Source organism: Mesocricetus auratus, unplaced genomic scaffold (genome assembly GCF_017639785.1).
Source record: "Mesocricetus auratus isolate SY011 unplaced genomic scaffold, BCM_Maur_2.0 Super-Scaffold_100027, whole genome shotgun sequence".
Lineage (NCBI taxonomy): Eukaryota > Metazoa > Chordata > Mammalia > Rodentia > Cricetidae > Mesocricetus > Mesocricetus auratus.
Window position 1 is genome coordinate 15,283,759 of NW_024429208.1, and position 26,023 is coordinate 15,309,781.

Here is a 26,023-nt window from a genome sequence, read left to right on the forward strand (position 1 = left end):
AACTGTTTTGACAGCTATAATGTAAAAGCAATTCCCCCGGTCAGCATTATCTCCAAACACCACGGGCCACAAGGACCACAGGTCAAGCCAACCTAATGAAGAACTTATATCAAGGTCTCTTCACCTCCCCCACAGGAGGCGAAATAGTCATTGGAATGGATGCCAAGACATTCCTGACCTTGGTGACCCTGAAATTAACAGTTCCCTTTTTACCACTATGCCAGGTGATTTTTGCTGCGTGCACAGAAACTCAAGAAAATGTGTTACCACCTTTGTGGAACTGGCAGGAAATGGCCTCAAATCTAGTATGCACATTTGAAAAGGATGGACTGGGGGTCTCTGTCCATGTCCAATGCCTAGAGACACTCAGGGCTACTCAAAGGCATAACGCTTAGGGGGTTCTGGGAAAAAAATACGTCCATCTGGTGGTGCTGGAAGGAGACACAACTTCTCCATGAGTGAGAGGGAGAAGGCCACTTATAGAAGAAAGCACTCAGCTGGTCTCACAGTATCGGAGGGTTAAGAGTCTATGATGGAGGAGCAAAAGCGTGGCAGCAGGAGCAGCTGAGAGTTCACATCCTGACCCACAAGGAGGCAGAGAGGGAGCTAACTCAAAATGGTGCAAGTCTTCCCAAGCCTCAAGACTCGTCTCCAGTGACATATTTCCTCCAGCAAGGCCCCTAATCCTACCTAAATGGGCATTGAATACCCAAACATACATGAGCCTACCAGGGGCCATTCATTGACAAGCACCACAGAAGAACAGTGGGCAAACAAGAACATCCGGGCTGCTGCTTCTTGTGTTTCCTTCCATTTCTACTGCCTCGTAAGAGACGGAAGGACGCTGCTGCTGCTGCTGCTGCTGCTGCTGCATGACACCCAGTCGGGAGCACTCTTCATCATCCTCTCAATGATGCTCACCTAAGCCACCGGCTGACAATCTAGTGCTAGCAGCTTCGCCCCCAGTTCTGCGCAAAACATCCATGTTTCTGCAGATGCTAGAAAACTACTTTCACTACTGTCATTCTAGAAAGCATTCTAACCTCAGGGGCCAAGCCAGTAACAAAAATGACACCCGGGAGGCTGGAGAGATGTTGGCTCAGCAGTAACAGGTAACCACTGCTCTTTGTAGAGGACCAGAGTTCAGTTCCCAGCACCCATAGGGCAGCTCACAATCATCTGTAACTCTAGCTCCAAGGGGATCCAAAGATCCAATAACCTGTTCTGGCTTTCGGCGGGCACTGCACCCACACGCACAAATCCACATTCAAGACACACACATACACATATAATTAAAGATAGAATTGATTTCTCGGTATAATAAAGTATACTCATTTCTATTCTGTCTAGAATTTCCCCCTGGGCCAGACAGATCCTAATTCAAATGCAAATCAAAACAAGACCATGAACCCACTTGTTTTAAGGTATGCAACTTGAAAACTGGAATAGATTTTAAGCAATGAGGACTACGGAATATCCACCATTCTTTTATTACCCTCTGGTATTCTAGGGTGAAAGAATGGGGCCCAAGGTATTCACTGGCTTTTTGTAGTCCTATTTGCAGAAAGGAACAAATATCTGGGACAAATATCAGAAACAGGGGTGATAACTACCACCCAACCCACTCACAAGGGAAATGAACCTGATACAACAGGTGAAAATAAAACCAAGTGTGTGTGTGTGTGGAGGGGGTGTCCAGCTGCTAAAAGCCAAGTTACCCCTGAAGAGTAGTTGCCAGCAACCAGGACTTTTTTTTTTTTTTTTTTTTTTGCAACACAGGGGTCCAGTGGAGTGAATCCCACCAGGCACTTTGATTATACTAGTTCTTAATGATGGGGGACAAGTGAGAATCTTTTATCACCCAAGAATAAGGCTGACCGACTGCAGGGTCCTCCATGCAACTCCTGACCATGACCATAGGGCTCTGAGGGCTGAAGTCGAGAGGGGCGGAGAGGGAGCTTTCAAAAGACAAAGACATCCAGCTGACAAAACTTTTCAATCCCACTAGAAAAGTGTCTAGTTACAGAAACAACACTTGTTCACAGTAAGATAAGGCAGGCATGCACAAACAATGAATATTACCTAGCCAGGTGGGCTGGTGCATGTCTGTGATTGTGAGCTGGGGTACTATCGAGACCTTGCCTCAAAAGGGAATAAATTAATTCATAAATAATAGACTGCACACTCAGCCCCTAGCTAACATTCTGGACAACCGCTCTTGAGACGTTTAGCGTACATGTCACATATCAGTCTGTATTTGCTCATTAAAAACATGTATTCACTTTAACTACAAATAATGATGATGCCGCCTTCTCTCCGAGGGACCTCGGAGCAGAGCAGTACTGTCCTTCCAAAGTTACTACTCCTTCAGGTCAGTCTTCTGCTCCTCAAGTAGCAGGTCCCACAATTTGCGCTCAGAAAGACACACATTTCTTGGAATAAAGTTTTCACAGGACAGAAAAGAGCTATAGGCTGCAGGACTGACGGTGAGTGTGGCTTGCTCTGCTGAGGATTTGGCGTATCTGCTGTCCAGATTGGTAGTCTGAGGGGCCTTCATCTACTGTGACATGAACTTCATTTTGTTTTTAAAGGCATCTTGGGCAGGTGTAGTGGCACACTCCCTTCAGGCCGGCAGAGCCTCAGCTAGTAAGTCTCTTGTACTTGGAAATCCCTTTGAAATACACATTAAGAAAACATCTGATACTGATAGAAACCACACTGTCCTATAAACAGATGTCCAGTGGCCTTTGGGTGAAACATGCTAAACACTGTCGTGGAGAGCAGATCAACTCTACCTCGTACCTGTCTGTGACACCTACAACACCGTTCCCTCTAAGCAAACTCTTCATTTCAAAACATCGTCAACAGAAGCAAACACCTCGAAGGTCATATTAAAGTGATCACACAGTTGGAAAAGCCTATTGGCATCAATTACTCTAACAATCCTCCAGATGGAAAAAGTTTTTCCCCACTGGGCGGTTCAGAGTTTGAGTATCCAACAAAGGACCGGTTTAATCCATTAAGGAAATGAGCCTGGAGAGTGAAGATCAAACACCAGACAGTTCTTTCCTGTAATTATGAATCCTCCGACTGACCAAAAATTGAGGGAGGTTCTTGGACATATGTACAAGTCAAGTTTTCAACTAAGACTAACCAATACAGCTAACAGCTGACAAAAGAGGGCTACAGAGCTATAAAATAAGCCCGACTTGGAGACAGGCCAGAGATGTCTAACTCCAAGCAACATGCTACTCACTGCCTTCAAAACCCCAAGACCTAGAAGAAGATGAGAAGATGAGGCAATGGGGATAATCAGTTGAGAGTTTCAGTTTGAAAACATTCTGGAGATGGAGGGCAGTGACATCATCAGATGTTAACGTAGGTACCGCCACTGAATTACACCCTCAAAAATCAGACTATAGGTTTGCCATAACGTTTAAGCAAGTAAATAACCAACAAACACCTAAAGGTCTAAAAGCCAGGATTCCTGAGACACTGTCTAGGAACATGCTAACCCATCCCTACATCCAAAAGCAAGAGTTTGACAGTGTGTTTGGAGACATACCTGCTCATCACTGTGACTTGAGGTAGACATGAGACACTGTCACATGGGGTAGACACAAGATACTATCACATGAAGTCTCAGACTACTTTGTGGGGGAGGGGTCAGCTAAGTGCGTCATACAGTTCAAACACTAACCTATTTTCTTTAGAGAGACATTGGTGGGGGTGTGGATCCAGGTTTATAACATAAGCACGTTTAGGTTTAAGCATCATGGAAAGAACCTGGACAGCTCTCCAGGGTGGAGTTGAATTTGTTAAACGCTGGGAGAAACAACACATCTGAAGCCCAAGCCTTGTCTTGTGCCGGGTGTGCCACCGTCACCACGTTCTTCTGCATATGGCTCTTACATTTTTGCTCTTCTTTTCGTATTTTACCTGGAGGGGGGGCACCAACGCTAATTGGAAAGGTTAAGGCAGGTGGATGGGAAGACCAATTACAGCAAACAACATGACCTCTCGCCCCAGAACTGAGACTTTACAGAGAAAACAAATCTCACTGTTTGGTCAGTCACTTCAGCCAAACACTAACAACAATGTGAGTTCAATAAGAAAGGAGGCTTCTTGCAGCATTGTTAAAAAAAAAAAAAATGAAGAAAACTGATGACACAGGAAAAACAAGCTGTGATTGTGTCCGTGGTTGTGACGGTGTCCCCATGCTTCTAGAAACAGCATGCGAATAAGCTACCTATTGTTGACAACATGGGCCACAGCAAGTCAAATTAACCTCCTCCCTCTTCTCTCTACATCAAAATGCAAATGAATAATTAAAAAAAAAGAAAAAAAGGTGTGCCAAATGTTCTGCTGTGCGCCTCTGCGAATGACCGGCCCTGGCCACCTGCATCAGTCCCCTACCCACAGCCACCACTGGGATCCAGTGTCATACAAGCTGCAGCACTGTCCTTATTCAACAAGTAGGAACCAGAAATTGAGAAAAGGGGAAAAGCTACTGCTTCTACATACATGCCAAAGCTCCCTGGGGGAGCCTCTGTGTGAGCAGGCGAGAACCTAGCACAGTGCTGACAAGCCTCTCGTATCTTCTTGCAGGGGACCTGGCTAAAACTCACTCTCTCTTGTGAAGAAGGCAACCGTGCATGATGCTGGTCAACAGGAAACACAAGCACGCACTTCCTTCGATGACACCGCAGCACGGATAAAGGTGGCCTTCTTATGGCCACCTACCTGCCCACTATTCTCAGTATCCTAGTCTTAAACTCTTATGAATTAACATGCAAACTATCTCCACAGAGCGGCGCTTCACAACCTTCCTAATGCTGTGGCCCTTTATAATACCGTTCATGGTGTAGTGAACGCCTGACCATAAAATCACTTACACTGCCATTTTATAACTGCATTTGCTACCGTTATGAATCGTAATGTAAAGATCTGTGTTTTCCAATGATGGTCTTGGGCAACCACCATGAAAGGGTTTTTCAGACCCAGGGGGTTCGTGACTCACAGGTTGAGAACCACTGCCGTAGAGGGTTTTAGTTTTATTTTGCTAGTAACCTTTGTGACTACAAACAGGAAGGGGGATGAGTTTCTAACAGGGACCCGAACTCCTCCTGTTGTGTGTGCTTGGTGCAAGGCTTCACCCCATGACTAGAGGGGGCAGTCTGGCCGGGCAGAAACTTACCGCTCACCCGCTAGAAGATGGCCTCACTTCACAGCCAGACCCGTGAGTGCAGGAGGCCCACCGGCGAAGCAGAAAGGAATCTTTCGGTAGGCGTCGAGACACGCATTGCCACCATGCTACCTAGGTGCAGCCTTGCTTGTGCTTAGCGGATGACCACTGGCAGTCTTTCGAAGACTCGGGCACCACACTCCCTGTCTTCCTGAGCAGGTGGGCTCCAGAGCCAGTGTCTGAAGGATCCGCGCCCCAGCATTTTAAAAACACAGAACCGAGGCGACAGCTGCGCATTGGCACATGTAAAATGAAACTCTCTATAAAGCCATTTTTCCAGGAGAGGGAGGAAAAGGCAAGCGGGCAGGGTGGGGAAGATACTATTTACCTGCATCAGTTTCCGAGAGAGCTCATTGGTGAGAAATTCCTCTTCTTTCTCATAATTCACGGCGAGGGTTTCTTTCTCCTTCTGCAAGGCCTGGATTTTCTTGAATAAAGTGTTACTGATGAATTCTTCTTCCTGCTCGGCCCTGGCTTGCTGTTTAGAAGAATTAAAAGAACAAAACAAAAACATGTGGTGAGGACACAGAGAATCTCCCAAACTAACACAGCTCTTATTTCTTTTCCTTGGTTTTGTTTTGTTTTGTTTTTCCAGACAGTGTTTCTCCATGTAGCCCTGGCTGTCCTGGAACCTTCACTGCAGGCTGGCCTCGAACTCTGCCTCCCGAACGCTGGGATTAAAGACGTGCATCGCTACCACCCATGGCCGTAGCTCTCATTTCTAGAGGTGCCTATTTTGAGGAGAGCCGGTTTTTAACAGTGAACCTCACACCCCTACATATGAAGCAGAGGACTTCAGCAGTGGCTGTAGGGACAACTTCATACTATGAGCCCAAGGGCCTCCTTGGGCTATGCATGCTCTTTCTTAAAAGTGATAGGTCAAACTACCAAAGACTAGAGAGATTCCATGAAGTATTCACACCCGAACATACAAAGACATCTCCTGACTGGACCCAGCCTGTGCTGTACACAGCTGACTAGGGGACGCTCCCTCAATGCCACCGAATAAACCGAGGCACATCTGTGTGTTTGTGGAACTGCCCCAGAGGAGAGGTAGCGAGTCCTGACTACTAATCATGAGGTACTAAGTGCCTCCAGGCCAACCCGAAGACCAGAGAGAAGTTTCCCGTTTTACATTCTTTCCCTACTAGAACTCAGGGGTAAGTGGTAGAGTGGCTGCCAAAGCAGACATTACTGAGTTGAAAAATCACTGGGAACACTCCACCAAAAGGGGACAGGCATAATGCAGTGGGTGACAACATTCTTCCATGGGTCACCTCTCATCTCCCCAAGAACTTTAACAAACAGCACAGCATAACCACTCCGGAGGAAAATTCCTTTTAGAGGGATAAGGGACTCAACTCTATACAAAGCAAAAGATTCCAACGTTTTGATATATTTATTCCACATACATTCTTTGAGATTTTTATTTTATGTGTATGGGCATTTGTGTGGATGTCTGGGTATCACGTGTGTGCAGTGCCTATGGAAGCCAGGACCAGGGTAAGAGACTGTAAACTACTGTGTGGGTGCTGGGAATCCAACCAAGATACCTTGGAAGAGGAGCTGGTGCTTTTAACTGCTGAGCCATCTCTCCAGCCCCATCCTTTATTATTTTAAATAGATGTTTTAAAAATCTACTGCTGGCATTTACAAGCAGAAAGCACACAGCCAAGTCTAGGGAGAGAGCCGCATAAATTCCACGCCTCTGCTGACACCAGACAGCCAGAAGGACAGGACAGTGAGCAGCCACTACCTTTATCATTAAAGGGTCACACAACTACTCCACACACACCGCCACCTTGATACCAGCTTCGCCAACACACACAGAGACCCTCTGGCTCTAGTGGCAAAACACCCCTGGCTTGCCATCCTCCCAGTAACCCTGGAGAACATCTGCCAAAATACACTCGTGATACTCAGACTGAAATCCAGGACTACACAAAAGCTGGGCCCTCAGAGAGGAGCCAGCACAAGAGAACTGAGCCACAGAGAGCACAGTCACTAGCTATAAAGTCCCTGAAGTGCCAAGGACACCAGAAGCAGACCTTGAGTCCCCTAGAGGTTGGTTCCCTTACCTGTCTCTAACTTCAAGAGCCCTTGGCATGATCTCACACTCCCTGCTACAGTCACTTGAAGTAAAAGAAAACTCAACTTTTGTCCTTAAGTCAATATCCACTCATCTTCCAGATTTAGAAACTGTGCTTGATAGGCAAGAATCCCAAGTATGTACATAGCTAACTAATCTAGATAACTAAACCTGCAATCCACCTGAGCTACTTGCTTTTCTGGTTCTGACCAATTGGGTCCAATTCTAACTATTCTAAATGTCATGGAAGAGAAAGAGAGAGGGACTCTGCCCAGCTGGCAGAGCTGACACCGGGCTTAGATCTCAAAAGAGTCATTTACTACAAGCCAGCATCAGCACCAAGTCCCACTCCATCACTTACACACGATCACGCATTACCGTGACTGAGTGGCAGTTTCACCACAAGCAGTAAAAGGAGGCTCCCCCCCCAGGCTGGGCAGACCACCTCCTCCTTTCAGGGGGCCTACAGGAGACAGTAAGAGGTTTCCAGCTAATACTTCTGACACGGGAAACCAGCCTTCAGCTATTTAGTCCCTTCCCTCTCATCATTTCACACCAAGTTAAAGGGATGACAGACTGCAGGCCTTATAAACAAGAACTTTAAAGACAGATAAAGGCTCGTACTGCCATCCACAAGTGGGGAATGGCTGCTGCTGTGCACGAACTGCTTGCAGAGCTGAGGGCAGCATCTTGGAACTTGGTGGTACGCACAGTTCTTCTGAACATACTAGCAGTCACCAAAACACACATCCTAAAAGGGCAAATGCTACCTTTTTTATGTTATTAAAAAAAATACTCTGGGGGCTAGAGAGATGGCTCAGAGGTTAAGAGCACTGACTGCTTTTCCAGAGGTCCTGAGTTCAATTCCCAGCAACCACATGATAGCTCACAACCATCTATAATGAGACCTGGCGCCCTCTTCTGACATGCAGACAGAACAGTGTATATATAATAAATAAATCTTTAAAAAATATACTCTGCTAATTAGCAAAGTATGTTTTACAGGGGTGTGTTTTTCTACAGGGGCACATTTTTTTGTTTGTTTGTTTTTACGAGACAGGGTTTCTCTGTATTGTTTTGGAGGCTATCGGTCCAGCCTGGCCTCGAACTCACAGAGATCCGCCTGCCTCTGCCTTCCGAGTGCTGGGATTAAAGGCGTGTGCCACCACCGCCCAGCCAGGGGCACATTTTTAAGAAGCCGTTGTAATGCTCCTTCCCAACTAACATGCCATGGGGGTGGAAAGCTGGGTCCGTGACTAATGAATGAATGAATGAATTCCGTTTGAGAGTAGTCACTTATTTCCCGGCAAAGCTCATCGGTAGAAAATGCTACTCTGAAACCCTGAGCAAAAAATAAGTATCATGATGAAGACTTTCTGAAGCTGAGACTCCTGGGGTGTACCTGTAACCCCAGCACTTGAGAGGCTAAAGCAGGATTACAATGAGTTCAAAGCCATCCTGGCAGTTCTAAAGGTCTAGCTGGGGCCATATGATTGGCACAGGTTATGTTAGGCGTGAACTCCTAACTTAAGACAAACGTAAGACGGATTCAACACTACCTCTGAGAAAAATCTAACATGGCATCCAGCGCCCTGCTGGTATCTGGACAGTATGGGTAAGCCTCATCACTGCAGGAGTCATATATCACAGAAAAGCATCGTATGTCCGTCCAACCCTCCAGCAGTGTGTAGCATCACCTCAACTTTACATCCAGATCTTAAAACATCCCTTGTATTTATCTATCTGCACACAGTCATCTTTGCAATGCACTCCCTACAAGAGGCCAGGAAGGAGGCAGAGAAAGAATAAAGAGTCAGCCGGGACGCTGGTCCCAAGACACCAACAGGTTGACAGAGGGAGCCTAATCAGAGTCCTTGTGAAATCTCATCCTCGGGTTACGTCAGCTACGTGCCCTGTTCTCTAAAATAGTTGAAAATCTCAGTGCCTCTAAGCACATCTCAGTTTAAAAAAAAAAAAATCAAACCTGCACCCCAAAGCTGAACAAACAAATCCAGGTTGATCTATCTCTCCGTGAAGTCTCAAACCAAAATGTAAACAAGTACATCAGGAACCCAGGCGAAGAAGAAAGTCTTCATTGTTCTGTGAATTTGTAGAACTGAAGACGAGGAAAAACACACTATTCTGTTTTCATACCCGGTACGAACCTCGCCGCTTAGAAATGAGGACGTGTGAGGAAGCAGCAGGGACTAGCATCTATGGAACATGCTGGTCTCCTCCTTCCACCAGTGAGCACTCAGTGTCATCAGTGAGAAAATTACATACCAAATATAATTCCAATATAACAGAAGGCAGAGACGAGGGGGGCAGGTATTAACTCCTTAGGAAAAGCAAGCCTACAGCGGCCATTAGATGGCCTCTTCCCGCAGTCACCACTCGGACAGAGATTTGCCTACTGTTATGGGCTACCATCCTCAGGCTGTCACCCACAGCATTCTGGAGAATTCGAGAACTATCTACTACAGCATTCACTGTCGATGAGGACATCCGAGTGTCTGAATGAGCCAGAACCAACCAGGTTGATTCGGTATCTGCAGGACCCAATAAAGAGAGGACCACTTTTCCCCCAAGTGTGAAAGCACAGGCAAACACGCACTTGACCACAGCTGCAGGGAAGGGTCCAGTCAGAGGAAAGGCACTGACTTAAAATATCTCCACACTGGCTAGTGATCTGTCTTAGTAACCAAGAATTATGAACTGTCAAAGTCTAGGGATTCAGACAGGACTCATTTACTACTTTAATCACTGAAATTTAAGACTGCACTTGAATATATTACTCTAATTATTTGGAAATTATTATTCTGGTACTGGCTCAGTGGTTAAGAGCACTGGTTGCTCTTGCAGAGAACCGGGTTCGACTCCCAGAACCCACATACTGACTTACAATTCCATTGTAACTCCACTTCCAGGGTGGGTGTCCGATGACTTCACATACACGCACCCACATGCACAATAATAATAAACATTTCAATTGTTATCTTGTTGTCTACTCACTAATGATCTAAGTCTAACCTTTTTTGGGGGAAGGGGGGCACTTGTACCCTGTCAAACATGTACAGGTCAGAAGAAGACTTTCTAGAATTCCACCATGTGGGGCCCAAAGATCAAATTCAGACTGCTGGTCTTGGCAGCACACTCCCTTCTTCCCTGAGCCACCATTGAGATTGCCAGATCTAAAGTTTAAAAAGCTTAAAATCTTGCTCAGCAGTTGGGGCACTGGGGACGGGACTGAGTTTGAGGCAATCCTGGGCTACAGAGTCTAACTTTGTCTCAAAAACAAAAACAAACAAAAAAACCACAATACCAAAAATTAGTTTGAATGGCATATGGTTAGGACAGCAAGAATCACCCAACACACTGCCAGGCAACTGGATAAAACCCCATTCTTTCTAAGCTGTCATTTGCGAGGCATAGCTTGCATTTATTGACTGCCCCAGCAGATGCTCAGAATTTAACGTGATCCCTCAAGACTGGCAGCTGGCAGGTCTTATGGGATTAGCTTACAAACTGGTTAAACCAAGAGGTTTAGCAACACAAACCTCTTTCCTGCAGAAATCTGTTTAAGGAAGGTGGCGGTGAAACCAAACACAAGCCATTTGGCACCACTGTTCCAACATAAGGCTCAAGGAGAGCACCCCCATTGGACAACTGAGAATTACAATCCTTCACCTGGATGTGTACCACCTGGCACATGCTGCCTCCCCCCAATCCTGCACACTAGTCTGCAGCAAAGGCAACTGACAAATTAAAACACTTGCTAATTCTATCCCAGGACAGCACCCATGCACACTCGTATGCGCATGCGCGCGCGCACACACACACACACACACACACACGCATGCACGCACGCACACAGCGAAACAGACTGACTGACTTGCAGACTCTTCATGCACAGTGGCCACAGTACCACTATGCTCAGACTCCATCCCAGACCATGGTCATAGGCCCACGTTTGCTTTCCAGATAACAAGAACTCTGAGACTTGAAGCTAAAGCCTGCAGACAGGATGGACACATACTCTCCTAGTCATTGGCTGATGCTGTGTGAGAAGAAGCCACGTGTTCTTACAGGAACATCTCACCCTACTATATGAATTCCACGCCCTCGGATCCACAGGCGAGTCAAGATGAAACCCTTGCTCACCTGTGTGAGTCCATCATTAGCCAATGAACTGCACTGGCCTAACGGATCGGCGACAAACAGACCACACTCTGAGGGAGGGTCCCACTCAATGTGAAACCCTCGCCAGGCTACCTGCTTCACAAGATAGGTATGTGGCCACTTCCAGCTGTGTGGCCCCAGTGGCGTCGTGACTCCTTCAAGGCATTGTTTTCTCCCCTACTAGACAAATATGTCACCTCCCTCTGTGGTGTTGGGAAGACACACCGAAATAATTTGGTTGGGCTGGGGAGATGGCTCAACTGGTAAAAAAAACTCTTGCCACACAAACCTAAGGAGTGGGGTCTGGAAGCTGGGCACCCTCGTATAAAGCTGACCACACTGGTACCTGTTGGAGCTTGAGACAAGAGGACTCTTGGGCCTTGCCTGCCAGAAAGTCTCACTAAGAGACTGTCTCAATAACAAATGAATGAATGAATGAATGAATGAATGAGTAAATAGGAAAAAGAAAGGTGAATCTGGGCCTGTGGCAATCACCTGTAAACCTAGCACACAAGAGGAAGAGGCAGGGGATCTTTGAGTTAGAGGTCAGATGGGTCTACATTGCAAGTTCTAAGCCAGCTTGGTTGCATAAGGAGACCCCCATCAAACAGGCAAACAAGTAAGGTGGGCCATGATTAAGAAACGCACCTGACACCCAGCCTCTATACCATGTGTACATGTTGAGTGTGAGCAAGTCCTCTCTCTCTCTCTCTCTCTCTCTCTCTCTCTCTCTCTCTCTCTCTCTCTCTCTCTCTCTCTCTCTCTCTCTCTCTCTCTCTAGGTAAAGAACAAAAGAACATACCTCCATTTTATTAGAAAAGTAAAATGGTTCCCATACAAACTCATATACAAATGTGCACAGAAGCATCATTCAGAAGCCCCATTCGTGAAAGCCAAGAAGTAGAAACTACCTTAAATGTCTATCTGCAGAATGCCATCCCATAGCCAAGAATGAGAGGTCATGGTCCATACTACAAGGCAAACCTTGAAAATGTTACACCAAGGGAAAAAAAAAGTCAGTCGGAAAAGACCACCTGCCATAGGATGCCACATCAAAAACAAGCAAATCCACAGGGACAGAAAGAGCAGGAATAGCCGGCTCCAGTAGGGTGGGGAGGGATGATCGCCATTGGAATGGCACCTCTTTGGGGTGATGAAAGTATTATTTAACAGGGTGCACACAGTGGCACAGACTATTGTCATGCTCTACACACACCCTAGTAACTGACTCTGGAGCGGAGGGCATTCTCTGCTTTCTGATCCCCAAGACCCTGAGCTTGACCCGAAATGTCACCCCCGTGACCCGGGCAACGAACCACCTGGGGGACAAGCAGGTATCTCTGTCCCGCCCAACACACACACAAGATCTCAGGCAGAGTTTTGGTACCAGAGGAGGAAAGGGCAGACACACAGGAAAGGCCCTGTCTCCATGGCTAGGCCTCCCAGCACTCCCTGAGGGTGGAACTGAGAACCACCCTGAGCCTCCTGTGTGCCCAGCAAGTGACCACGATCCACAGCTCTCCCCAGACACTGCATGCCAGGTACACAAAGACCCCCAAAGCTTACAAGATGGACCGTGAGGATGGGTGAGTGGGTATCACAGGCTCTGAGAACAGGGTGACAGAAGCCCTCACTGGAGGAATCTACAGCCTGCAGGACGAGGAAAGGAATAACCCCAGCACATTCCAGCAGCCGGCCTCGCTGCTGAGTAGAGAGATTCAGCCGAAGCTGGGTGCCCAAACGGAGGCTGTGGTGCTGGGTGAACAGTGCGGACTTTGGTTCATGCACAATGTTTACCATTCACCCAGGAATGACAAAAATCAGAGAAATGCCAGCACGCACGCACGCACACACACACACACACACACACACACACACACACACACACACACACACACACACATCAAGTGGTGAAACTACCAGTAGAAAAGATTCGGTTGTGATCTTCCAGATATCAGAACTGGGTGTTTTATAGTAGCAATGAGATAATGTTAAAGAGTCAGAAGCAGGCGAGTCTCAGCAGACAGAAGGAAACTAAAATCCAGAGAGAACTCTAGGGACAATTTCCCAGAATCAGAATCAAGGAGCTTTCCACAGGGGTGGGGGGAGGTGGAGCTGGAGGGGTGGAGTAGGGGGGTGCTATCCTGGGGGGGGGTGAGGTGTGATAAGGGACAGGAAACCCTAATAACAGCCCCAAGGCATGGGCACCCAATCCACCTTCACAGAGCAAAGGAGACTTCATTACCATTAAAAAGAAACTTTCTGAAGGGAAAAACATCCACAGCATGTTGCACTACCTACTATCTGAATGACCAAACCCTCAAACAGTCACAATCACCCCTCACACACAGTTAAGAAAGTGCAAATTAAGACCACCACCTGCACACTCTAGACTGGTGAAAATTAAGAACCTAGATAAAAATCAAATTTTGACAGGAAGACTCATGGGAATTCTCATTGTAATACAGCTGGCAGTGTGAACTCCTCCAGGTGTTCTGAAAAACTAAGTATTGTTATTCTCTCCAGGGTACCACTCCAGATATCCGCCTGGAAAAGTCCTGCCCTGTGCACCCAGAAGTGTCTTCTTTGTGTACATAAAATACTAGGAGCACCTTCCTAGTCAGACCAGAAGGGGCAGATTCAAAGGAACTAAGGCAATGAAGTACAAAGAAACAGCTAAAGACAGCATGAACTGATCTAAGAAACAGTACTAAATTAAAAAAAAAAAAGCTACAGGAGAAGAGCATGTTTCTTCACTAAAGTTAAGCAAAACCACAGGATATGGGATGAGCTGGCCTGGGAGGGGGCTAGAGAGGTCTTTTGATGCTTGCACAGGGGTCCTGAGTGAGGCCAGGCATTCACAACAGCCCTGTAACTCCAGCTCCGGGGGACCTGGCGCCCTCTTTTGTCCTCTGCAGGTACTGCAATCATGTGCATACATGCATACTCACACACACTTAATAAAAACAGATTCTGAATAGTACACTGGTTTAGGTATACCCTTGTGAAATGAGGGGTGGGGGCATGACATGGATTATTTTTGCAGCAAGATGCTTTCCAGGTCTGTGGGAGCCACGCTGGCTCGCAGACCAGGGCAATCCAGTAGTTCTCGTGCTTTGAACCTACACATATTACAGTCTGTTTATCTTGTCTGAATAAACTACTACATAATAAAAACGTTAGCCAAAAGTTATATAGCCACGGTGGAGAAGCATTTCCCCTCGGTATTGAGACACAGAATAACACGAATAAATCTCCAAAACAATAAAGTACATGATAGAAGCCGAACAGAAAAGACCACACACATTACAGAGACCTGGAGGATCTGGCTTGACAGATCTGTTACATACTGGAAACAACAAAAGACCTGAGATTCCACAGAGGCCTAGGTGGGAATAAAGGGGTCACCTGAGGGGAAAATGTCAAAGGGTGAATATAAATTATCTAAATGCATTTCAGATAAAACATCATGACCAAAAAGCAAGCTGCGGAAGAAAGGAAAGGGCTTACACACACACACACACACACACACACACACACACACACACACACAGAGTCAGGATAGGAACTAACGCAGGGCAGGAACCTGGAGGCAGGAGCTGATGCAGAGATCATGGAGGGGTGCTGCTTACTGACTTGTTCCTCATGTCTTGAGCAGCCTGCTTTCTTATAGAACCTAGAAACCACCAGCTCAGGGTAGCCCCACCCACAACGGGCTGGACGCTCTCCTGTCAATCTATAAAAAAGTGCCTTACAGGGTTGTCTACAGTCCAATCTTAAGAAGACATTTTCTTTTTTTTTCTTTTTGGTTTTTCGAGACAGGGTTTCTCTGTGTAGTTTTCGAGGCTGTCCTGGCACTCGCTCTGTAGACCAGGCTGGCCTGGAACTCACAGAGATCCATCTGCCTCTGCCTCCCGAGTGCTGGGATTAAAGGCGTGCTCCACCAACGCCCGGCAAGGAGACATTTTCTTAACTGCGGCTCTCTCCTCTCAGATGACTTCAGCCTGTGTCAAGCTGACACAGAACTAGCCAGCACACATGCTAATTAAGAACTTAAAAAAAAAAAGCCTGTCAATATATATGTTCTAACTCCCTCTTTGTTGCTGGGATAAAATGCCTGATCAAAAGCAACTTAGGGGAGGAAAGGCTTTGTTTTTACCTTACAGTCTAACACAGAGGGAGTTCGGGGCAAGAGCTCAACAGGAGGCTGAGACTATGGGGAAGTGCTGCTCACTGGCCCAGGCTTAGCTAGTTTTACTGCACTGCCCAGGACCACCTGCCTAGAGAATGATGCCGCCTACAGTGGGCTGGGCAATCCCCTACAGGCTACTCTGATCTGGGCAACCCCTCGGTCTCTTCTCAAGTGACTCTAAACTACCAAATGACGGTTAAAAGTTACCTAGGACACTACTAAAAACCACTGAACCACACACATTCAATACACATACTTCCATTTCAGTCACACAAAAGAGTAAACAGCATAGATGGCACCACAATTATGAAGCGTGGAGGACCTGGACTCTTAAAAACAGAATGGTCTCTGAGAGGCAAATGGGTTGTTTGGTCTACTCTGCGGCTCTGGGCTGGACTTGGAAATCCGGATCCTCCTGCCTCAGCTCCCCCAGTGCTGGGATTACAGGCGTGTACTGTCACACTCAGCCTATGGTTTTTTATTTACACCAGAAATGAGATAATGACGTGAAGTTGCCTCAAACAGGCAGAAAAAGACACGTATTTTATAGCATAAAAAAAGCAGGAAAAAGGCTCTAATTTCCTATTGTTATGACAATTCCTGAATTTCTGTAATCATTAGACATGCCTGATACTTGTCGTCATGATACATTTAGGCAAACGGCTGGCCCATGCTCCATGTATCACCACTACTATGTTTTAAGGCAAACTCCATCTTACAAATGCTTGACAAGCTAAAAACGGTCTGCTTTGTACGTCGGTTAGGATACCATTCTCTACAGCAATCTCACTGGGATTCAGTTCCCCAGGCCAGCTTTCAAAAACTCATCCACGCCATGAAGTATGGTATGAAAAGAAAGTGGCCCAGATCTTGGTTTGGAAAACACCGATGCTTTGTATGTTGGAAAAAGGAAGTTTTCCTTCCTTCCTCTTTAAAATCTGACCAACCAGTTGCTTTGCTTACCAGTCAGGTCGGAGATGACTGCCTAGGTCCCTAACAACCAGAAGACCTTCCTCCCAAATTAATCCTCCCGCAAACAGGCAAACTCCTCCCTTATACAGCAGAGCTGGTGGCCCTTCCAGCTGGGGATTAGAAAGAGGCTTATCAAACTGACCTAAATTATTCCACAATGGGAAAAGCTGCCCAACCTTGATTGTGGTGGAGGTGTGAAGAGATAAGAAGGTGTCACAAGATCCTCACCAGAACCACTCAATCCTTGCTTCCTAACCATGCCCAGTCTCGGAGGAACAGCAAGACCAGCAGTGCTATGGGCAGGCTGCTGCTTCCCTTAGTTGGTAGCACTGGATTCGCTGCAGCGTCAACTGAACTGGGAACCCAGATCAAAGGCCAGACCAAGGTGAAGGTGAAACATACCTACTTTTTCAAAAGAAGCCATGCTGACGGTAGATAGGCAAGCAATTGATGGTGACGTCCCTCCAACCACACACATCTTTAAGGAGAGGCACAACTGTAAATGCGTTGGGGGCGGGGTTTGTCTCCCTATTTCTGGCCATTCTGAAGCTTCCGCCATGTTGCTGCCAAGACCATGCTGAAGCAGTATCCTAAACTTGATCCAGCCAGCCCTGGGTGTTCATTTCAACCAATAGCTATTTTCTGTGCTGGCTCCAAGTGTCTTCGGGTGTGGCTTCAGAGACTAACCTCCTATGGACAGCAACCCCTCTGACTTCGTGTTGCTCTTTCTAGGCTTCCTGAGGGAGGAAGAGCAGTAGACTGAACCTTGCACTGGGATTAACTTCCAGTGTGAAGGTTTTCTTCTGGTTGGACACCAGGGTACAGAGGTGAGACTATGGTACTTCCTTGAGACCCCAAGTTCAGTTGGGTATGTTCCACTGGTGTGGTGGAGCCTCCCAGATTGGGGGGATGGAGAGGTAACAGACAGTTGAGCCCAAAGTTTCCCCTTGAAGAGCTTCCTGGAAAGCCTATTGTCCAGTGCAATGGATTAAGGTGGCATTGAACCCCCAAAATACAATTCCCCCAAAAGCCCAAAAACCAAGAGCCACAGTCACTTGACCAAGAACCCAGACAAGCTGCCTGGCACTCTGGACGGGCTCTGGGCTTTATCACACTTCCTGTGACTGTTCACAGCTGGGTGATGTGTCTCAGGCGTCTACTGGGCCAACCCACCGGCAACGTTACTTTATCCATCCTGCTTGCTCGGGGTTGTTTTCCATATTCTGCTACCAGTTATGGGATGGACTGGGTCCCTCCAGATAGATAGGTCAAAGTCCTAATTCCCAAGAACCAGTGAGTGGTGAGGGTGACCTTATTTGGAAATAAAGTCTCTGCAGATAAAGCTAAGATGAGGTCATTAGGGTGGGTCCTACTGTAACTCCTGGTGTCCCTAACAAGGGAAACCAGAAACACAAGGGGGAGGGGGAGCAGCATTGTAGCCAGAGGCAGGAACTGGCTAGGAGAAACTATCAAGGATTCCCTGAAGGCTGCCTGAGAAACTGCCATGGCCAGTATCTGGCCATGGGACTTCCAGCTTCCAGAGCTGGGTAGAAAATGAAGATCTCTTGTAAACTCCAAGACTGGAGGAGGCAGTCTGACATTCCTTGAGCAACCAGCATATTCCACAAGCCACATGAGCCACACACACACACACACACACACACACACACACACACACACACACACAAATCCTTTAAATCCTTTCTTTAAAACAACTCATGTATAAAGAGCTATGGAGACACATTTTAACATATCCCTTATCCTGAATATTCCAAAGGAACCTCCAGATTTCATTCAATGTTCTAAAAATGCATTTGCCGTAACTCTGTGGAGGTCGTGTAATAAACTGGGGGATGGTGTGTTTAGCCTTCAAAGTCAGTAAGAACAGTTGGGACCATCTTCATGAAGAGTGAATGTCCCCCAACTCAGTGGCACTATGGCAGTTACATAGAGATACAGCCTGCATCCCAAGTGCTGCGGCATACCCCTGCTAGCATGCTAGCAGGAAATAAGGAGGCGGTGGCAGTTGCTGGCAAAGTGCATACGAGAAGACACTCGTTTCCCTACACATTTACCTGGCAAATACACGCCATGTTAACTACGCCCCAAGCACAGTAACATAATAAAATGATGGTAAGAGACATTATATTCTTAGTAGGAAGTCAACCAAGGCACAGATTGGTGTCCTTTCAGTTCTGAAAATACCTCATCGGCACTCAGCTCGCCTCCTGTTCTCCAACCCAAACACTGGAGGTCCAGTCATTTAGAATACTTGTTGGTTTAGGTTTGGGGGGGGAGGTTACTCTATGTGAAGCTGTTTGTGGGAGTAGGTGGGTGTGATGTGTGTGTATGTATGTATGTATGTATGTATGTATGTATGTACGTACGTATGTAGAGGTAGATTGACAGTGGGTGTCCTCCTCGATCATTCTCTATCTCACACGTTGAAGCTGGATCTCTCACTTGAACCCAGAACTCACCAATTCAGATAGATTAACCAGCCAGACCACCCTGCTTCTGTCTCCACATACAGGCAGGCTACCATGTCTACCCGGCATTTACATGAACTCTGAGATCTGAACTCAGTACTGTCACTCACTGAGCCATCTCCCTAGCTCCCGTTTGGACACTGTCACATGGATTAAGCAGTGCAGAGACGCACATTCTGTGCTCACAGAAATGTCATCCACTGGAATCTAATCTACCTATCCATCAGCAATCGGACACCAGTGTGAGATGCCATCACCCCTGCCTCACTTTTGGACACCCTCGTCCAATCCCCACAACTACAGGATCTCCCATGAAGCTACAAAGGGTATGGTTGCAGTTAGGGTTGCTGAAGGACGGACATAGAACACTATGATCCTAGCTTCTCTGGGTGGGGCCAGAGAAATCCTGAATGTGGAAAATGAAGGCAGAAGAGGTCAGAGTGCCACCGTATGAGAGGCCTCAAGCTGCATGGCTAACTGTGAGAACAAGAGAGACGTCACCAGCAAGGAATCCAAGCAGCCTCTAGAAATTACAGAAGGCAAGGAGACTCTAGGCCAGAGGTTCTCAACCTGTGGGTCGAGAACCCTATCAGATATCCTGTATATCAGATATTTATATTACTATCCATAACAGTAGCAAGGTTACAGTTATGAAGTAGCAATAAAAATAATTTTATGGTTGGGGTCGACACAATATGAAGAACCATATTAAAGGATCACAGAGTTAGGAAGGCTGAGAACCACTGTCCTATCTAGATGCTGGGGAGGGGGGTACTCAAGTCTGCTACACTCTGCTGTCCACCCAGTTGGGCTTTATCCCAACAGAGCTGTAAGATAATAAATCTATACAGTATTATGCCACGACATTTGTGGAAATTTGCTGCAGCAAGAAAGAATTAATGTAGGCACTGGGAAATGATAACTCATCCTGACCATAGAAAAATGTCGCTATAACTAAGAACAAGTGAGAACTTGTCCATTGTGTTCAGACCATCAGTGCTCAGCAGGGAAAAAGGCAGGCTGAGGAACACACCAGGATCCCAACTTCCTCACTGAAGGGATTTGAGTCATCCCTCAGGTGCTACAAGACACTAGAACATGGAATCCAGGTCAGAGGTGCTTCCAAAGATGACCAGCCTTCGGTAAGCCCACAGTGCACATTTATCAGGAGAAGAAACAATGCTTAGGACTTCGGAGAGAGTAAAACACCTGTCACGCAAGTATGAGGATGTGCGCTGAGGCACCAGGACTCTTGGGGCTTTTAACACTTGACAAAGAAGCAGGTATCCGTAACTCCCACACTCGTCCGAGACGGGATGTACAGAGAAAACAGAATCCTTGGAAGATCATGGGCTAGCTGTCCTGATACATACAGCCAAACTCAAGGTCTAGAAGGCCAGGACAGATCTCCACATGTTTACTGTGGCATGCATGCAACTTCATACACACACACACACACACACACACACACACACACACACACACACACACACCACAGATTGACCGATAAGCAGATGGAAAGTAGACAAACAAATTGGCTGATTTTAGATGGATAGATTTTTGACAGTCTGGCAGAGACCTGCTCATCTAAAAGGAGGATACAAGCTCCCCAGGACTGAGCTAGGAGATGGGAGTTAGATAAACTTTCTGAGTGGGAAGAATCATACAAAGGCGAAAGGGAGTTAGAAGACAGAAAGTTCCAAAATATTCAGGGCCAAGAGCTTCAAGACAACGTCTTCCTACCTCGGAAGGCATTGCAGACACTGGAGTTACATTTTCAAGTTTTCTATGAAAAACAACGTCAAATGTAAGTCTCTCAGGAGACCAGACACTCAGACTTAGTGTTAGAACTAAAGAGTCACTGTCCAGTGTTTGGTCCCTGTTCCAGAACAGCCTGGTTCTACACAGAAAAACCCTGTGTAGAACAAAAAGACAAGACAAGAAACGAATGCATTTTTAAAAATCCAACCTAAGAAAGAAAGCTTATCTAGTACAAGTGGTGACAGCTTAACACTGGATGATCTATTACTACACTTCCTGATGCTGGGATTTTTAAAAGAAACACCAAAGGGTAGAAAAGCATGTGTCACAATCTTCGTCATAACGGCAAACTGGATCAAGCGAGCACTCGCAGCGTCTCCCCAAAACTTCCGAACAGTTTCACTGGTGTACTTCCATACGCGTGGGGGACAGGAGAAGGATGCCTGCCACTGCAGTCAGCATTGCTCATCACGGTACAGACCGTCCTGGCTAAAGCAATAAAAGGAAAGCAGGCAGTGCTTCTTACGTTAGGGTTAGGGCCCGAGGTCAGCATGGCAGTGGACCACGGCAGACAGCTGCGCTTTCTTTGGTCATGGTATGGCTGGGGTACAGTTGGGGAGGGGATGTGGCTAGAGAGGCGGGATCAGTGTCAGAGGATCCTGTTCTATTTAAAAACAAAACAAACAAAACTTTGAAAAGAGCGGGCACCGGTGTAAAGGAACAAGAAACTCGCGGGACTCAGTAGGTAAAGTACACACCACATCAACAGGAGAATCTGAGTTTGAACCCCAGGGCCCATATTAAAAAGCCAGGTGTGGTGGCTGCAGTGTCATCCCAGCAATGGAGAGGTGGAGGCAAGAGAACCCTGGGACTTATTGGCCAGCCAGCCTAGCATAATCAGTCAACTCCGGTGAAAGAATGACTTTACAAGCCTAGGTGGACGGCTCCTGGTGGATGCTATCCCAGGTTGACCTTGACCTCCACATATACAGGTATATAAGTGCACAGGTCTCTTCTCAGGCCCGCACACACACAACAAGACTGACATCACACCAACTGAGGCAAGGAGGTTAACCCCAGGCTTTCACTAGGAGCCTAAGAGACACGGCCGGGAAGCCAACCCCACTGAAATGACTGCTGTCTCCGGTCTAGTCATTGTAAACACCAGAATATGTTAAGCTACACATAAGATTGGAAGATGCTAGAGAGGAAGCAGACAGAAGACATGACAGAACCCACATCCCCAGTCCTCTCCTTGTTCATTTTCATTGTCTACAGGGCCTTGGGCTTGGAATCAACTGCCCCAAGCCTTTCTCTAACTTCTTTTATACTGCTGGCCTGTAAACTACAAGGTAAGTAGCATACATACCGCACAGGAATAGAACCACTGTTCCTAGCCACTGGTTTCATACTGAGATCAGAAAAGCCACACAGCTGCTGCTCACAGGTAAGGACATGTTACATGTATGCTCCATGTGCAGCACAGAGGAGGTACCAGAAATCAAATGGCTGAATGATGTAAGAAAGCAGTATCAGGAGGGAGGTGGGAGGCAATAGCTGGTCATGTAAAGGGCTTGCCATGCAATCGTGAAGATCTAAGTTCAACCGCTGGCACCCTTCTGAAAAAGCAGCCCAGCATAGTAGTGTATACCAATAATGCCAACACAGGGGAGGCATAAACCAGAGGAATCCTAGCCATCCAGTCTAGCTATTTCACATATATGCACACCTTCAAACTCATGAGTGCATGCACATAGATGCATAGACACACACACACACACACACAGACACACACACACACACAGACACACACACACACACACACACACACACACACACACAAAGCTTGTACTGACTAAGCCCCATCCCCAGCCATAGTGAGAAAAGCCAAGGATCTAAAGGGGCATAGAATAACAATTGAGATAAACCACATTTTCCACATCTGAAAATATCAACAGTATGCTAAAGGGGACCTTACAGCCCTAGCATCTAAGTAGATTTTCTGGGCAGTCTGGTTCCTGAGATCTAATCTTAGCCCAAACTCATGCATTCACCACGATACAGCCATAGACCTGAGGTCAGATTTCAAAAGGGACAAGAGAAACAATGTGGAAGATTCTAGAGGAGAAAGACTGAGCAGGGAGGAGAGCATACTGCACACCTGGAGTGAGTGTGGCCACTGTGACTGAGACGGCAACTGGGAGGTCAGTGTCCAGGGTCTCAGGACTGTTCTGTTTTGTGACCTGGATACATACCATAGTATTACAGTCACTCTCGGAAGATGCCCTGAGCTATTACCGCATCACCTTCATGCATTATGTCAGTTGCACTACAACACGTCTTTTCCAGGAACGGCCCTGCAAACTCTGCAGGTAGTGTATGTTCACTGTCTGGTCAGGTCTCAGCCTCTCTGCACTGCTTTTCTGCCTGTGAGTGAGTATAACTACTGACATTCACCTAGCTCTTGGGATAACACTCAACCTTAGAATGATGCACCACACCGTACAGGCACTCAGCCAGTGGGATGACATCCCCCGTGGGCTCCGCAACTGCTCTCTGTGGTGACGGCATCCGAGACGGTTCTCTTACTTTAACCAGGAAGAGAATAGATCCATGTCCAACTGCCCCTTGCCACACTCCTACCCCGGCCTGTGACCTCTAGCCTGTTCAGCAGGTCTTGAGAGGCCCCTCCCTCTGCACCTACCTGCTGACTATCCTCTGTCCTCCATAGGATGCCTGACTAAGTTTCTTTTCTTTTGCTGTTAAAATACTCTCACAAAAGCAACGTAAAGCAGATCGGGTTTTTCCCGTCGCAGAGTGCAGAGTATATATACCTCATCAAGGTGAGGAAGTCAAGGCAGCCATGCTTTTAAACATTTGGTCACACCCAGTCAAGAAACAGCCATTAATGCGCAGTGGTGGTGGTGCACGCCTTTAATCCCAGCACTTGGGAGGCAGAGGCAGGCAGATATCTGAGTTTAAGGCCAGCCTGATCTACAGAGCTAGTTATAGAGAAACCCTGTCTGGGGAGGGCTCGCTCAGTTTGCTGTCTCCATTTCATGCTTTGCCCACGGTCAAGATGTTTCTTCCCGTATCAATTAACCCAAATAAAAAACGATCCCCTGCAGTTCCAGCCAGGGGATTTGTCTCCTAGGTGACCCCAGATTCTGTTGAGATGACAACACACACTTCGAGGCATCCATCACCCACTCAAAACTGTAAACAAGATTACCAGCTATACAGCTCAACCAAGATCCCCTCTCCTACTGTCTGTGCCACTGAACCAAGACAAAGACCCTGCCCACTGTTTTCACTGTTGGTCACAAGCAGAATACTGAAAGGGGGCCAGAGGAGAGGCTATTCTTGCTAAGAGAAAGTGGGGCCCAGGCACTGAGAAGAAGGTGTGAGCTAGAGTATGGGGTGTCCTGTAAGTCTTCAGGAGTTTTAAGGTGAACACGAAGCAGCATATCCGAGGCAGAAGGGAGTGCTGGGGGCTGCAGATGAGGGAAACTCTACCAGTCTGTCCCTGAGGGGCTCTGAACTATGACTCTCCCAAGGGTCAGCCCGGGCCTACTGTAATTTCAGATCCGTTTTGGGCAGTTTTTATACACCAATTCATCCTCAAATTCATCAAGACAGTTATCGGAGTACACAGGATTCCAAGGACGAGCAGACACGAATGGTCTTGGGGAGTAGGGGGGAAAACTCTAGAGAAACCCAAAATCAGAATTACAGAGAGGTTAATCAACAGCAACTCCTATTCAAACAGAAATCTTGGTCCCGGTGTCCCCCTGTTTGGCAGTCCACTGCCTCTGCCACTAAAGGAGCTTTACTGAAGACCTGAGAAAATAATTTCTTCTTTGAGCCCCCACAAAACACACACTGTGATGGGGTAGGTGGTCAACTGTAAAATATCCTCACTTCCCAGCTGTGCCCTGGAAGACACCATGAAGGTGCAGGAGTCAAGCAATATATGGAACCCTACTTCCAGATGGTTGAGCAAAGCGACAGGGAGGAGACACAAAGGGGGTCCTTCAGGAGTGGACAATGATAAACATCTGTGAAGCCATGTGAAGTGTGCAAGGCAGCTCACAATGGAGTACTCTGTCCACTTTTTAATTGAATTTTTAATTTCAGTAGGAACTATGAGAAGGAAAGGCACATTTTAAACATGTTTGTAGTAATCTCCTCTGACATAAAGCATCAATCACATCTGAGAGGAAGGCTTAAGTTTCGGAAGGTACACAACTCACAAATCCCAGGAAGTCCCTGAAACTTACCAGATTCACAACTACACACTACCAAGGTTTTACAATAGTAGGGATGGGTGAGGAAGAAACTCTTCAACCTGTCCTGCTACCTGAACACTGTAGAGTGCACCAGGATTTCTAGCTTCTGTGACTCAGCACCCAGGCTGTGACCTTTTAGGCAATCAGCTGCCTTTGAGTCATCCACGCTTTAAGTAACTCACTCATGCTCCCCTAAATTTTCCCAATAAACTAACTGGGTCACAAGTCAGACTGAAGTGGAATCGTTTCTTTGGTCTATTGTTTATGCCCTATTTAGGGTGATGAAATTAGAAAGTTTTACTGAAAAGTTGTTCCAACTACAAATCCTATCCAATTAAACAGTCATATTAAAAATTTGTGTCCCTTGGTTGGCCTGACTTACACAAATTGGCATCGACCCAATTGACTATATAGTTAACGAACAAATGCACTTTGCTCTAAAACTACCTAACATATTTGAGAGCAGAGGGCTACGATTGCTATCAAGTGAAATGACACTGGTTAGGGCAGGGCCTGTTTTAAGAACTCTAGGCAAGGTACACACCAGATGAAAGTTCAATGGCTAGCCAGAATTTAAAACCCTCACTCATAACATGAAGTCCCAAACTCTGATCAAAGCTTAGTAGTTACTAGGATGCTTCAAAGATCACCATTCCGCACTGTGATACTCACTGTTGGAGGATCACATTACATACTGCACAAAATACAGGCAGCTGGACAGGTTGGAAAGTCGCTTCTTTACCCATTCCCACTGCTGTAAAACCTGGGAGAAGGAGGGGACTTGTGAATCTGGTAAGTTCCAGGGAC

At 46.7% G+C, this 26,023-nt stretch overlaps 1 protein-coding gene across 1 annotated transcript in view; it reads right to left on the reverse strand.

Moving 5' to 3' along the window:
• Positions 1 to 26,023, reverse strand: part of Ccdc6 (coiled-coil domain containing 6) — a 96,312-nt gene that overhangs the window by 47,253 nt on the left and 23,036 nt on the right. Inside the window, exon 2 of the mRNA XM_005070791.4 lies at positions 5,574 to 5,723. Coding sequence (XP_005070848.1) covers positions 5,574 to 5,723 — 150 coding nt within the window. The remainder of the gene's footprint in view (positions 1 to 5,573; positions 5,724 to 26,023) is intronic.